Source organism: Pelodiscus sinensis, chromosome 8 (genome assembly GCF_049634645.1).
Source record: "Pelodiscus sinensis isolate JC-2024 chromosome 8, ASM4963464v1, whole genome shotgun sequence".
Taxonomy (NCBI): Eukaryota; Metazoa; Chordata; order Testudines; family Trionychidae; genus Pelodiscus; species Pelodiscus sinensis.
The window spans coordinates 42,824,157-42,838,853 of record NC_134718.1 but is presented as its reverse complement, the minus strand read 5'-3'; the positions used below and the strand labels follow the sequence as shown (position 1 = coordinate 42,838,853).

The following is a 14,697-nucleotide window of genomic DNA, read 5'->3' as shown; positions in this document are numbered from 1 at the left end:
GGTGTATGTGGATTATTTTCAGTTCATTTAAAATTTCTCTATTGAGTGCCTCCTACCTTCTTAGTTTATGTGATGAGTACCCCACTAAATAGACCTAACTCAGTTTACATCATCCAGAACTGCTAGGTGATCAGTCACTTAAAAAGGTCTCTACACAATTTTTAAAATATATAATATTGATATTAATTTAGGGTTTTTTTTTATAGTATAACTTACAAATGTAGACCATTTCCTTTCTTGATTTTTAGAACTTTTCTCCCTAGTAGCTTACAATGATTCCTATGGAACTGTAAGTCAGCTTGGTCGACATCTTGCAACATATACTGTCTCACAGGTCTGCAGAGCTATTCCAAAGGGCCCAATTATGCAAAGTGGGAAGCCAGAAGGACTCTTAGTAGACATAAGGGTTTGTCTGCACTGAGTGCTTTCCAACAGCTAGGGTCCTAATGTGGTCATTTGAAAAAACATGTTGAATATATTACAATGGCAGAGCTATTAACACTATTCAAATATTAGTAACTCTGCAATTTTAAATTGCTCTTTAAAATGTTCTTAGGACAACAATGAGTTTACAGTTTACATATTTTGGAACCTTTGGGAATAGATGAGGAATGTTGTTATTTTAGATTATCCTTAAATACTATGAAGCAAATTAATTACTCCACGTTAGACATCTGAATTATACAATATAGTGAGGATTTAATTCCCAAAATGAATTATTTTCTTGTGGTTCTTCTTAATTCTCTCATCTTATTCAAAAGGAATGACCAATTTAAAGAGAGTGATGAGATCCTACCATGTATCATTCTGATACTTTCAAAGCTTGATGATACTAATGCTAATAGGACTGTAAGAGTTACATGAAAACAGGTCTATTAAATCTTAATTACTGGATCTGATATTTAAACAGTTTATTAAAGATTATTCTTTATGCAGGGCCAGATAAGTGCATGACAATTTATGAACATCACAGATGGTCCTTTCCCAAAAAGTTTATAATATAGGTTAGATGAGACAGATTATACATGACTGAGTTATCAGAGACAGGGGTGCAATGTATCATGCAATTAGCTATTTTCACCTTTTACACACAGAGTATGCACAGTATGTTACAGTGGTTCAGCTTTTAATTTTTAACTGTATTTTTATTGGTTGGTGTCGTATGTGAGCAAATGCCACAATACAGTATATAATTTGTATACATTTACATAGGGTTATCTATATTTTATAATTCATAACTGACTTAAGATAGGTATACTTCCAAAGTAGGAATTCCAAAATATAAAAGCTTATTCACATACTGGTCCACCCATAAGCACATTATAGTTCCAGGTGTTTTAAACTGGCTCCCACATTTCTTTGTCAAATAAATTCCTTTAATAGTTTTAAGCCAGAACCTTGCTTTGCATTTAGCCCTCGCTAAGAACTGGGACATTGAATAGGTTACAAAATATGTTTATCTACAAATTAATAAATATTTTATATACTAATCTTATTTAGATGCCTAAAATTTGATAAATTGAAGCTGGACATAATCTCATAGTTTAAGATAGTACAATATGATTTTACTAGGTTTTACACTGACATTTTTTTACTTTACTGGAACCCTTGACTTCCTACTCAGATTTCTCTTTGAATGTTACATCCTTTGTGCTTCATGCCCCCAGAGTGCATAATGTTCACCTATCAATTTCAAACTGTGTGTATTGTCGAGCTTTACAGACAGACTCAAGGCTGACCATATGCTTGGCCTCTTCTGAAAGAATATCAAAGGTAGGAGAAGTAGTTGAAATTTTTATCTCTACTTCCATTACAGTAACATAGGAAAAGGCTTGTAGATCTATTGAGCTTCCTGGAATCATACATTTAAAATATTTTGTGTATACAAACACTGTGTATTTGGGGGCATGCAACCACAAAATGTGCAAAACTTGATTTGAATCTGGATAATAAATCTGAAACTGATTTGAATAATAAATTAACTAACTGTGTCGACTCAAAAATGGACCTGGTCATTATTGCAGACTGCACAATGAAGGCCTCTGCTCACTTTGCTGCAGTCAGAAATGTGTATGGAAAACTCGTATGAAGAGATTTAAGAAAGGAGATGAATACGAAGGGCCATAATTTAAAAAATGTTTTAGAGAAAGTAGACTGAGAAAAGGAAAACTGACATTACCCATAACACAAGAATGTTGAGCAGTCAATGAAACTGAGATAAGGGAAATTTCAAAAGAGATAAAGGAAAATATTGTTTCATACATGTGTTGAAAATGTGGAAGTAATTGCCACAGGAAGTCTTTCAGGCCAATAACAGTCAAGGAAAAGGACTGGACATTTATATGGCTATCAAGAATATCCCAATATATAATTAGGAATACATTTTGTGAAGAGAAATGTATATCTTATGTTTCAGGATTTAAGCCAGTCTTTAGCCATTAAAGATCAGGATGAGACCTAATGTTGGGGAGATTATTTCACTTCTGCCTTCTAACAAGAGTCCCCCCAAGACATCTGTTGGTGGCCACTGTCAAAGATAGGATACTAGACTAGGTGTATTGTGGATAAATTAGTAGTCTTCACAGTTCATTTCTCAAAAGTCAAATGCTTTTGGCATCCTCCTCCCCACTAATGACAAACCTGTAACCTTACTCTAAAACTGTCAAGTTCTTCCAATCTTTCTTCCCAACACCATCACCCTTCAGACTGTTTCTCCTTGCAACCTAAGAGACACTTTTTTCTAGGAGCCTGCTGCCAGCAAGGGTAACAAAAAAGGATGCTGACACTATTTGCACTCAGAACTCACATCACTTAATAGTTCTACCAGTAATCTCACCAGTGCACAGCCTCACTTATGTCTAATCCTAGTAACAGGTATTTTCTTTTATATGTTTAGAAAATTACTGCAATAGTGACTAAAAAAAAGCTACCGAAATATAATACTATCAAGCTGCAGTGATGGTTAGGTTTACAGGCTGCTCCAAGATTGCTAGTTCAAGATTTGGTAATTTTTAAAAACTTCCATTATAATTACTTTTTCTTTTTTTAAAAAAAACAACCCCCGAGAGAGATGTCTGCCTATATACAAAATCTATGTGTTAGAAAATCTTCTAATCTTCATGTAAGGAAGCTATCAGCATATGTATGCAACACGCAGCACTGCCCTCTGGCAGAAATGAATTGGAAGCACTTGAAAGCAATCACAGCCAGTCCAGGCAGTTCAATCAGAAGCACTTCATGATCAATGCTGTAGAAAAACCAACACTTCAGCTGATAGATGTAACATTACCAAAATGGAACAAATAAAAATAAAACAAATTAAGAACTCCAAAGATTAAATCAGATAGTTTATTGTAAACAGGGTAACTAGCACTCTGTCATAATGGCTGTGTCACATGCACCCACTTTGATATCAAGTTCTCAAAATAGCACTTCAAAAATTACTGTAATCTAATAATTTATGCTTTGTTACATAAACTTAATTTAACAAGCACTGAACTGAATTACAGTGTATTCTAGGTAGTCTGTTATTGCTTGTAGACACTGCAGCTTTGGATCCATTCAAATGAATCCATTTTTATGCCTGAGTTATCAAACTGTACTGCTATATCAAACTCAGAAACTGTAAAATGCTGGAGAACACTTAAAAGCAATTAAAAGTTGCTGGCAAACTACATGAGTTCTCACTTACACTCCAGAACTTCAAAATACTAAATGTTCTTTTCTGGAAAAAAATGATTTGCGGTACTGTGTTAAAAATAACATCACTCCAATCTTTATGTAAAGAAATGGGTGTGTGATTGTATGTGTGTTTGTGTATATATATATATTGTTAAGATTTGAGATCATATCACTTTATAATTTTTATACAAAATAGAGGCTGTTTTTCTTCACCATAAGAGTGCTACATTTAAATACTAAATCCCAAAATATATAATTTGTATAGTGTGCAGTCAAAATTCATTTTAATACTTATAATACATATATTTTAATCAATAGGAAATTATAAACAAAAATGCATTATGGGTAAGAAATCCATAATGTGTGAAACGTTCAGGAAGAATATGGTAAAGAGTAAAAAATAGCAGCATTTCATTTTTTCCTATAGTGTGTTTATATTTTTTCCTTCAGGCTAGAGAGATGCTGTTGGTCTTCATCGACAACAGGTAATATCACATGGAAACAGCACATTTTCAAAACTATTCTTTGTAAACACAATTTATGCTGTAAATCTTTGAACAGCATTTATGCTGATAGCATTTATTCAATTAAAGCAGCATTTCTTGGATAAACAAACTCAGGCCCTGATTCTGTAAACACTTTAGCATGTCTATCATGTTACTCGTAAATAATTCCACTGAAGCCAATATTTTGCTTTATTCCTATGAGTAGTCCTATTAACCTCAATGGGCTAATGGGACTTCCTCATGTGAATAATGCTACACATGTATTTAATTAGGACCGTAGGTTCGGAGTCTGTTAACAGTGGGCAAAGTCTCAAAAATGTCAATGATATTTATAGTACTAAGTGCTTTGTCTGGTAATAAATGTTCACATGATCAGGTCCTTAAGTTTTCAGTGTTTAGCACATCCTGACCTGCCTAAGCATATACAGTAAATTCTATAACTTCAAAAAGCAAGATTGTTTAATAACACACAAAATATTTTAAGACTAAAATAACTTTAAAAATCCTTTTTGTATGTTATGGCCTACTCCTGCCCCTTTTACTGAGGCAGAACACTTTTGAAGTCACTAAGCTCAGTAGAGGGTGACAGATTGGATTCATTATATACTATTCTGGTATTTTCTATACAAATTTAAATTATGAATCGTACATGTAGCTACTGTGTTCCTGTGCTAATTTTGTAATGTAACCTGAATTAACTCTTGTGTGTTATACTGCTGTTTTGCTCTGAATGTCTGAAGGACAGAAAAAGGAGTATGAAGACTAAGCATCTAAGCCATGTAGCCCTATACGGGAAACTCAATTGATGCATTCATGGGGCCAAACTTGACTTCAGCTGTGCTTATGTCAAAAACTAAAGCTCTGATCCAGTAAAGCACTTATGCACATGCTTACAGTGATGTACATTCTTTAAGTGTTTTACTGGATTGAGGCTTAATATAACAATGTATTGAGCAAATCACATTGGAGACCTCATCCGGTTTATGAACAGCTGGAAACAAACCATGTCAATTAAAATATTTTTTATTATTTAACCAGAAGAAAACAACTCAGAGCAACCCTGAGAAATTGAATGAGGTATTAACAATCAAGAGATAAGCATAAAACTCACAAAAATAAGATGTACTACCTAAGTGTTTCCAGCATTTTACCAGTTCGAATATAAAATGTCCCCAAATTTGTATATAAAGATTAAAACCATGCCAATATATTTAATTATTTTTCTTCTGCTAAACACAATTCCCTTGTTTATTATTTTGTTGCAAAATTTCCTCTTTTCCACTGACGTACTTAAATCTTAAATAGAAAACAAGATTGTTGCATTGAGGATCAATTAATAAAAAGGTATAATTCAACACTTTATCCTTCAAAAATGTCAAAGCCTCCTTTTTATGAAAAGTTTTGCTCCTCTCTTTTCCCCAAAAAGGCTTAATACTTTTTTCCTGAAAAAAACCCCACGATAATTATTACAGCTATTCTCAATGACCTTTTTCAACAACATGGACATTTTAAGCAATATCAGTTTGTTCTGGAGGCTTCTTCATATTCAGTTATCATAATGAAAATTTTAAGGGATATACTATTTAAAAATATACCTCATCTAAAAGAGCCTTTAATATTCTGGTCGATTTTGGTTTTCAATAGTTCTTTTGTAATATAAATGATACATAACTACAACTAATTTTCTAATTCTCTGTATCCCTATCACACCATTGATGCCGAATGAACCAAGAGTGAATCAGAGATTCTCACAACAGACAGGATTATTTATCCTAAAAATCTTTAAATGTTTGTTCATGATGAAACCCCTTGAAGACACAAGGAAACTGATCCCTTTGCATTTCTTCATCCATTGGGATTCTTCACAGTTTTGAAGTCATGACATTGATATGTGGTTTCACCAGTGGAAAGAGTGGTAGGCTGCGTTTGAACTCTGTCATGTTTTGAATCACATCAGGCTGCAGAGAAGTGCATTTGGAAAAAAAAAATTGCTCCGTATCAATTAAAATGAGAAATTGCTCACTTTCACATTTTATCACTTATTTGTTCTATCCATATACACACAAATCCTATTTTGTGCTCTCTTTTACCCTGAAATAATATCATCAGGTCCTCAAAAATATATTAGCATTACTAGTTACACTCACAACGTTATAAAATGGCTTTTAAGCTTTGAATCTAATCCGAGCTTTCAGATTTATTCCAAATTATGTCAGGTTATATTTATAATACACTTATTCCATAGTGTGGGTGCTCAGTAAACATATACTGCTTTCATAATGGATTAATAGGGAGAAGAGGGGAAAAAAGAACTGGAAAGCCCAGCATAAAGCAGAAGTTTCCTCTTCTGTTTCAAAACACAAGATAAAATCTGAACCTACAGAAGCAGTGTGTTTGTAAAAAAGTAGAAGTTCTGTGGCAGCTGTAAGCCTGAACCTCAATTTGTCATGCTAATGTCACAATCAGGATTTCAAAAAGTTTGTACCCTCAGTCAGTGCCCATTTCTATATACTTTCAAATAATTTTTCCTATCCATATTTTTGTTTTGTTTTGTTTACCTGTGGCAAGAGGGGTGCTGGTGCCAGATTTACGTCATTTTGGCTTGGGAATTCTCCAACCACGGGACCTATTAAACAAAAGTAACTTAGAAAGACAGTAGCTTCCAAAATTTCTTCTCAAAGCAGTTCTTGAACGTTAGATAAATAGCTAAAAGTATAGCTCGTGAATTTTAAAATACCTTCCTGTGGTATTTGCCTTTGTATTTCACTGCTATCTTTAGCAATGCAACAAACTAATCCAAGTTTAAAGTTCAGAATAACTGCTAAAGCTGGAGTGGCTTTGATAACTCATGCTACTTATACTTAGCAGAACTCACTGCCTAATTTATATGGCTAAATAATTCCAATCAAATAGTTAAGAGAGTTTTAAATAAAAGACTTCATGAACGCTAGTCAATACCACTTCTAACCATTGTCTAGAAGAATCGGTATTTAACGGATAGATACATACATCATTAAGTGAATTTGTGTGAAGCAATGATAACATCTCATAGTCAGTTGCAACAATCATACATCTATGTTCCCTATGTTTTCCAGGAGCTACCCTAAATCCTGCACCTATTACTCCTTCAGAGAAAGATGGCAGACAGACCATTCTAATTTCATTTTTACAGTTTAAAAACATATTTTCCTACTCATGCATTTTATTAACAGCTAACAGAACTTAATGAAGATTAGTCAATCATGAAAGTTAGAAATGGGAAAAATTATCTCAGAGCCTCAGTTTCACAACACACACACAACATTGTGCAAACTGGCAAATGATTTTGCACAAAATATCATGGAGATAATTAGTTAAAACTTTTTAAAATGTTTTTATATTTTCATCCTAGAGTAGAACAGGATAGGTAAATGACAACTTAGTTGTTTTGCAACAGATTAGTTGATTAATTGGAAATAAAATCTAAATAAAATTATCAATATGTATATTTCAAATATAGAACAATGTGTTTCATATTACCAGTTGGAGTTTTATATATTTCTTTCCTCAAAAATACCCTAATAACAAACTGACTTTTAGCTGATGATCAAGGTGTTACACTCCAGAATGGGTGAAGGAATGACAGCTCATCATCTTTACTACGGCTGGAAACCCACAACAGTGTGGACTTCCTTCAAATTTATAAATAACCTTGTAGAAAATAACTGGTTGAAAACACCTTCCCCCAAGAAGCCGTAAGTCTCCTTTCCAGAATTTGGTTTCATAGTGCATTGCACAACACACTGCTGTTTGACTTAAAGAGGATTAAAGTTTAAAAAACTACACAATACTTACAGGAATCCATTTCCCTTGCAAGGACGTGTACGGATACCTTGTGTCTCCTGGGAGCATCTACTGCCAACATCTCCTAAAGAAAGCAGCAAGGTCAGTTATTGCACAACAGAATCTAAGTGACAGCTAGTTATCATCAAAAAGGGTGGTTATATGTTGTGTACATATTATAAGAGATAACAACCATTTAATGCACAACTTTAGTGTGCTTAATGTTAGTCACATTTTGATTCTTTGAATCTCATGTTGGGCATGTCTCTGGAAATTTAACCAAAGTTTCAGTCCTTCATAGCTCTTAATCAGGAATCAGCAGTGAAATGCTGTCTCCAAAACCAATGAGAATTTTGCCACTGACCTCTATGGGGTCAGGTTTACACACTAGTTCTTTGGTGCTTCAGAGTTTCTACAGGGCTATAACAGCAGATCCCAGCACCACAGACATCAAAATCAATTGGGCTAGTTCACCTAACTATATAAATATTTCTAGTATCCTTTCCTGAATCCTGGGGCAACTGAATAACAAACATTAAAATAGAAAGAAATCTACTTCAACTGGATGGAGTAGTATCACAAGAGTACAGTATATACATTGGACAACTAAACAGGTTAACACTTATTCACCACCCGTTAAAGAAATCTTACACTAATTTTTATTTGCAGTCTTGAATTTTTAATGAGTCTCTCATTCTTATAAAATGCAACAGGAGCAAAACGATACATGTATTAATTTTCACTATCACTAATATAAGAACAGATTTTTAAATAAGATAAAGTGATGCTTTAGTTAAAAGTAAGTGAAGAGATACTTTGGGTAGCGGAAAGGATAAACAAAACTCAAAGTTGAGCAGAAACAATTTTTGACATTAATGCCTGCATATCAGCCATATCTGCCTCTTCATTCTTGCTGGTTTTTCCTCATATTTAATGTTCATACTGCGGATTATTTCTAACTGATCTTCCCAGGCCAATTCCTATGTCTTCTAGTTGGTGAGCAAGGAATGTGAGTACTGTGGATGGATGGCAACATTTGCAAAAGCATAACCTTGGAAGATAGTTTAAAGAGCCGTATGTAGAAAGTGTCTCTAAGTAGAATTTGTGGCTATTCTGCATAAAAATTAATGCTATTTATACTCTCATGTATATAAAATAAGCACAAGAGTGTGTGTTATAGCTGTAATATACAAAACATTTTCATTTATCTTACTCAAAAATGGCTAACCTGGCTTTGCTCAAGTACTCTAAAATCAAAACAAATGTACCCTCACTTCTTAAGCAGAGACCAAATCTGAAAAATTTCAGCTGAAATAGTGAAAAGATTCAGAAAATTATGAGTGACTAAAGAGTACATTTTACCCTCTAATTTTACTGGTAAAATGAAGGTTGCTATATAACCTTAACCATAGTGGGTTGCTTCCATTTCCGCTACAATGTACGTGATCCAATTCAGCTTTATTTATCTTTTTGTATCTCAGGCTATGCCTAGACTACCCGTTTTTTTGTTGTTTTTTTTAAAGTAGCCTTTAAAAAAAAAAAAAGTCACCTGTGTCCAGACTGCTATGACGTTCTTTCAAAATTAAATCAAAAGAACGTGCAATTTTTTCAACAGCGGTAAACTTCATTTTACAAAGAAGAATGCTTTTTTTCCCCGAAAGAGCTCTTTTGAAAAAAGACATTCTTGAACGCAAACAGGGCTTTTTCAAAAGAGAGCATCCAGATTGCCTGGGTGCACTCTATTAAAAGAGCAGGTCGCTTTTTCGAAAGTGTTGCTGCTGTCTAGACTCTTTCGAAAAAGCCTCTTTTGAAAAATACCTCTTTCGAAAAATCCTCTTTCGAAAGAAGCCTGTAGTCTAGATGTATCCTCCTGGCAGCCAGTTAACAGAAAAGTTTCCTTTGAATATGAGTGATAGAGAAGGAATGTAACCCAGCATCAGGGACTGTAACTAGCTATGGAACAGAGACCACTACAATGAGTTTAATCTATCAAATGGTTGACTGAAAAAGAAATCCACAGGAGATAATATAGAACAAACAAAAAGTGTATATTGACTAAAAAGAGATTTAAATTAGTGAGGACGGTTAGATTGCTTATATGAGAAACTGTAATGTGAAAAAACTAAACCAGAAATTTGTATATAAAAATTGTGAATATATAGCTAATATAAAAATAAACATGTGTAACAATGTATTAATATATACTATGGATTAAAACATACTGAACGTGCCTCTAGCTAAACATCAATTGCTTCCTTCCCATTAAAAACTGTACTAACTAGATTCAATGGTTAGGAAAGATGAAGGGAGAAAATCATATTGGCACAGAATGGTTTGACTTAATTGCAATCATACTTTTGAACTATGTAATCAGTTAGCTTAATTATGATATATTTGTATCAATATTTAATAAACAAATTTTGTTATGACAAATCTATTGAAACCTAGTACATGATGTAAAGTGAATTCCTATCAGGAGAGACTAGAAAGCAATACAATTTTATAATCTATCTAGAAACAGATATAGATATAAATATATTTTAGAGAGTTTGAGAGTCAGTCTGTCTGTGAGTCCATCTGCCTGTCTGAAGTCTGTTCAAGAACTCCTCCCAAATGGTAAGAGCTAACACCACCAAATTTGGCATGCAGTTTCCTTTTATCATAACTTAAAAGCAAGGTCAAAGTTTGGTTGTGCTAGGACAATGGGAAGTGCCTAGAATGAGAATGTTTTCTAGTACATGTAAAGTGACCACTGGGTGCTGCCACACCAGCAGAAGAGGCACCAGCTGGGGATGGAGCTCCACATGGTCGGCCAGCCACTCAACCGGGTAAATGGCCCCCCTGCCACAAACAGTACTAGACGGGAGGTGGACTCCCATGCCCCTCGTCACCGGTCCCACCGCCCCAGGCCTGGGACCACCGTGGGGGTTGGAAAGCAAACCCCATTCCACCGAAGAAGCAGCAAGCTAGAGGAGGCCACTGGAGGCTGGGGCCAGCCTCTGGAGCCTTGTCCCCCAAAACGAGCTGCAGGGCAGGGGGAGGCAGCTGCAGGCTGCTGCCAGTCCCCAGAGCCCTACCTTCCCCTCCCAATGGGCTGCAGGACAGGGAAGGGGGCTGGTTAAACTAACCAGTTTAACTGGTTAGCTGATTAAATGCGATTTTACATCCCTACCCCCAGCCTCTCCAAGATTAGCATGAAACGCAAGCTCCTATAAACCAGGACACTCCAACTCAGACACTCCAACTCAAAGCAACACCAGACCCTTCCAGTTCAACAGATGCAAAACACTTATCTCCACGTTTACAATAGTCCATGTCCCCCCATACACTTTTCAAGATCCATGAAGCCTTACGTATGCCTATCACAACAGGTAGTGTACCTCAATCTGTGCATTAAATGATCAAACAATAATTATGTGGATAGGAACAGACAATTACACTTGAACCAACTTAATCCAGATGTCCCTGATCCGAGAACACCTGTTGTTCGGATCCTGACGGGGAGGAGGAAGCAGCTCTGTATGCTGCTGCTCCCCGTCCCCACCAGCTGAAGGAACGGCAATGCAACAAAGTGTTTGTCTGGATGCCTTTCCCCCTGTGCTCCCATAGCAGCGGAGCGTGCGGAGTCATGTTATGCCAAACATTCTGTTCTACTTTCCATTTGCTGTGACATTGGATGTTCTTTCCCAGATCTGAAGAATTCTGTGTGGCTTGACAGCTTGTCCATCACCAGCAGAAGTTGGTCCAGTAAAACATATTACTTCATCTGCCTTTGTCTAACTAATTTATATAATGACTATATAGGCTATGTCATTAAAGGAAAATAACTTGGTAAGTAATCTGTTGTTTGAATCAGTCTATGACTATTATCCTTAGTCAATCTATGATGGGAAATTGCCAATAAATGGGTCTTAAAATTTGTCTAGGTCTCATTAGATAGAGTCCATAGCAAAATTAAAATAAAAAGCACAACAAGGAAAAATCTTCGCAAGAACACTGAAAATCACCCAACAGCTTACTACTTCATAAAAAAAACCAAATTCTTCTAATTTGTTTTAAAAATGTATTTTCTGCATGAACAGATAACATTTAAGCTGCTGATGGTGATGAAAGCGTATATACTTCAAACACACTAACATATGTAATTGAATTCTCATATTTTTGAAGATCTGAATAAGTCTTCTCTATTTTCTACTTTCATGAGTTTTTAGTAGTCAACCTCTAAATATCTGCCAGGTTAAAGGAAATTAATTATTTTTTTAATCTGTGCTGGATGTATTAAATTTTGAGTTTGTTTTCTGTATTTGCCCAACCAGCCATTTATGGTCTGTAGCATTTTCCAGAGGACCATGCACTGAATTAATTATTTTGGAATAAAGTTATTTCCCATGGAACTATCATTGTCCCTGACTGAATCTGATGTGGTCTACAGTCACTAAAAGTCATTACTATCTAACAGTAAGTCCGCAGTATTTTATCTAATTAAGCTGTGGGAGGTCACACCTCACAAATGGCAACCAGGTGCTGTACCACTTCCTTCAATTCCAGTGACCCTAGTGGAGAAACAGGTCCATGATCTGTTTCTCAGAAGAGCCATTGGTCAGTGAGGTCTGGTGAGAATTCTTACAAATTTCTGTATCTTTGCAAGAATATTTCAAGTGCTTCTGAATTAAAAAAAATGGTAAAATTGCATTTCCTTGTGGAAAACAGTAACATTTATACAATAGTGAAGATTTTTTTACAGCATGAATTTCCAGTGTGTCTGTTATGATTTCAGGTAGGGGGAAAAAAAAGCAGGAACAAATGAACTCCCTAAGAATTTCATTAGTGATAACAAAGATAAGAGAATCTTAGATAAATATACTAGCCTGCAATTCACAGAAATAATTCCAAGCATATTTTCTTTTAGTGCCTATGTTTCTTAGTAATAAAGTTCTAAATATATGACAAACTTACCTTATAGAACTGTATGATATCATCCTTGGTCAGGGTCTTTAGATACGCCACTTCAATATTATCTGAACAACAAGTTTTAATTAAAACAAGTCTGCAAATAATAGCTGGTTATAATCATGGCATTTGTTCAAAGTACTTTTCTTTCACATTTAGACAGGGCAACTGACTGCAAATTATATGCTTTTCATTCTTAACTTACAAGGTACCCCATTTGAGTCTATGAAAAATAAGTAGCAGTGGAAGCTTGAAAAAAAATTCACACAAAATGAACCTGTTTGATTGAATGTGCTATAAAGGACTAGAAAACAGCATATACTTAAAATAAAAGTACTGCTAGAACAGAATAGTATTCATTTTCTAAAAAGGAATATCTATTTCTGAATTCCATCTTCAAAAAAAAAAAAAGTGAACAGATCCATAACAGATACTGACTACATAGATGACTTTTTATTCAGTTGTTATAATCTGGGAATTTTTATTTAACAAATAGCAAGATGGCATGAGTTTTAACATATATAATAGAAGAAAGAAAATGTGAATAGGCTTTAGTGGTCTGAAATGAAAAGAAAGGTCTTAAAAATGAGGAAGTGACTCAATAGCTGATGTATATTACTAAATATAGATATGCTAAAATGAATGTAAATCCATTATATAACCACACTATAAAAGTGTAATTACAGAAACATTGAGTCTACCATAAGGGGCAGCATAAAAAAAAAGGAGCAACTTTCAAATGAGGAGACTTGGGACAGGAGGATAAAGTTGAATAATTAAAACACGTAGGGTGATGAGTAAGTGACTAGAAAATCAGAGGCAGATTGGCATTGGTCCATGGTGAGGTCTGAAAAACAGAATGAATTTTAAATTGAATTCAGGGATGATGGGAAGCCAGTGGGACTTTTCAGCTTAGAAAAGAGGAGACTAAGGGGGGACACTAGAGAGGTCTATAAACCCATGACTGGTGTGGAGAAAGTAGAACATGAAAAATTATATACTTGCTCCCATAACACAAAAAATAGGGGTCACCAATTGAAATTAATAGGTAGTAGGTTTAAAACAAATAAAAGGAAGTATTTCTTAACACAACACACAACCTGTGGAACTCCTGCCCAGAGGATGTTGTAAAGACCAGGACTTTAATATGGTTCTAAATAGGAATGTTAGATAGCGTGTAAATTGAACAGTTGTGTAACTTCATCAACTTTCAACAGTTACACAATTATTCAATAGTCCCTAGGGACAGGGCTGGTAGCCAGTGTGCTCTCAGCCCCACTCCTGGGGAGTCCCCTGCCACCTTGCACTGCTGCTTCTGTTTTTCTTACCTCTGTCAAAGTTATACTGCTGAGAAATTATTTCTCCCCAGTATTTAGCACACTCTGCAGACAACTTCTTTGGTTTGTCTAGGCGACGAATTGCTAATGCTTGGATATGTTTCTGGAAAGCTTCTTCTGACATATCTTCAATGCACTTCTCCATAGTTTTTAGGAAAGCTTCAACCCTGCTTTCTAAGTAGTGTGGTGGTTTTTCTGACTGAATAATAAATCGCAGTCCTTGTATGCCATTAGCCCGTCGTGGACCACTGAACACAATGTAACCTTGAGGAAAAAAAATTGCAACTGGTTAACTGTGTCTATATCAATATCCAGTAAAAAAATGTTTCAGTCTGCCTTCTCTTCAATGAATTCTGGCCGTTATCAATGTAAGGTACAGTAAGCATTCATTCCTTATTTGT

At 35.1% G+C, this 14,697-nt stretch overlaps 1 protein-coding gene across 9 annotated transcripts in view; it reads right to left on the bottom strand.

The window, feature by feature from the left end:
- Positions 1-3,334: 3,334 nt before the first annotated feature.
- The window catches only part of IDE (insulin degrading enzyme), a 139,896-nt gene continuing 128,533 nt past the window's right edge, over positions 3,335-14,697 (bottom strand). For all 9 annotated transcript variants that reach the window (XM_075935171.1, XM_075935172.1, XM_075935177.1 and 6 more), the window contains 5 exons: positions 14,288-14,560; positions 12,966-13,027; positions 8,022-8,094; positions 6,746-6,813; positions 3,335-6,145 (listed from right to left, as the gene is read on the bottom strand). In XM_075935171.1, coding sequence (XP_075791286.1) covers positions 6,050-6,145; positions 6,746-6,813; positions 8,022-8,094; positions 12,966-13,027; positions 14,288-14,560 — 572 coding nt within the window. In that variant the 3' untranslated portion in view covers positions 3,335-6,049. The remainder of the gene's footprint in view (positions 6,146-6,745; positions 6,814-8,021; positions 8,095-12,965; positions 13,028-14,287; positions 14,561-14,697) is intronic.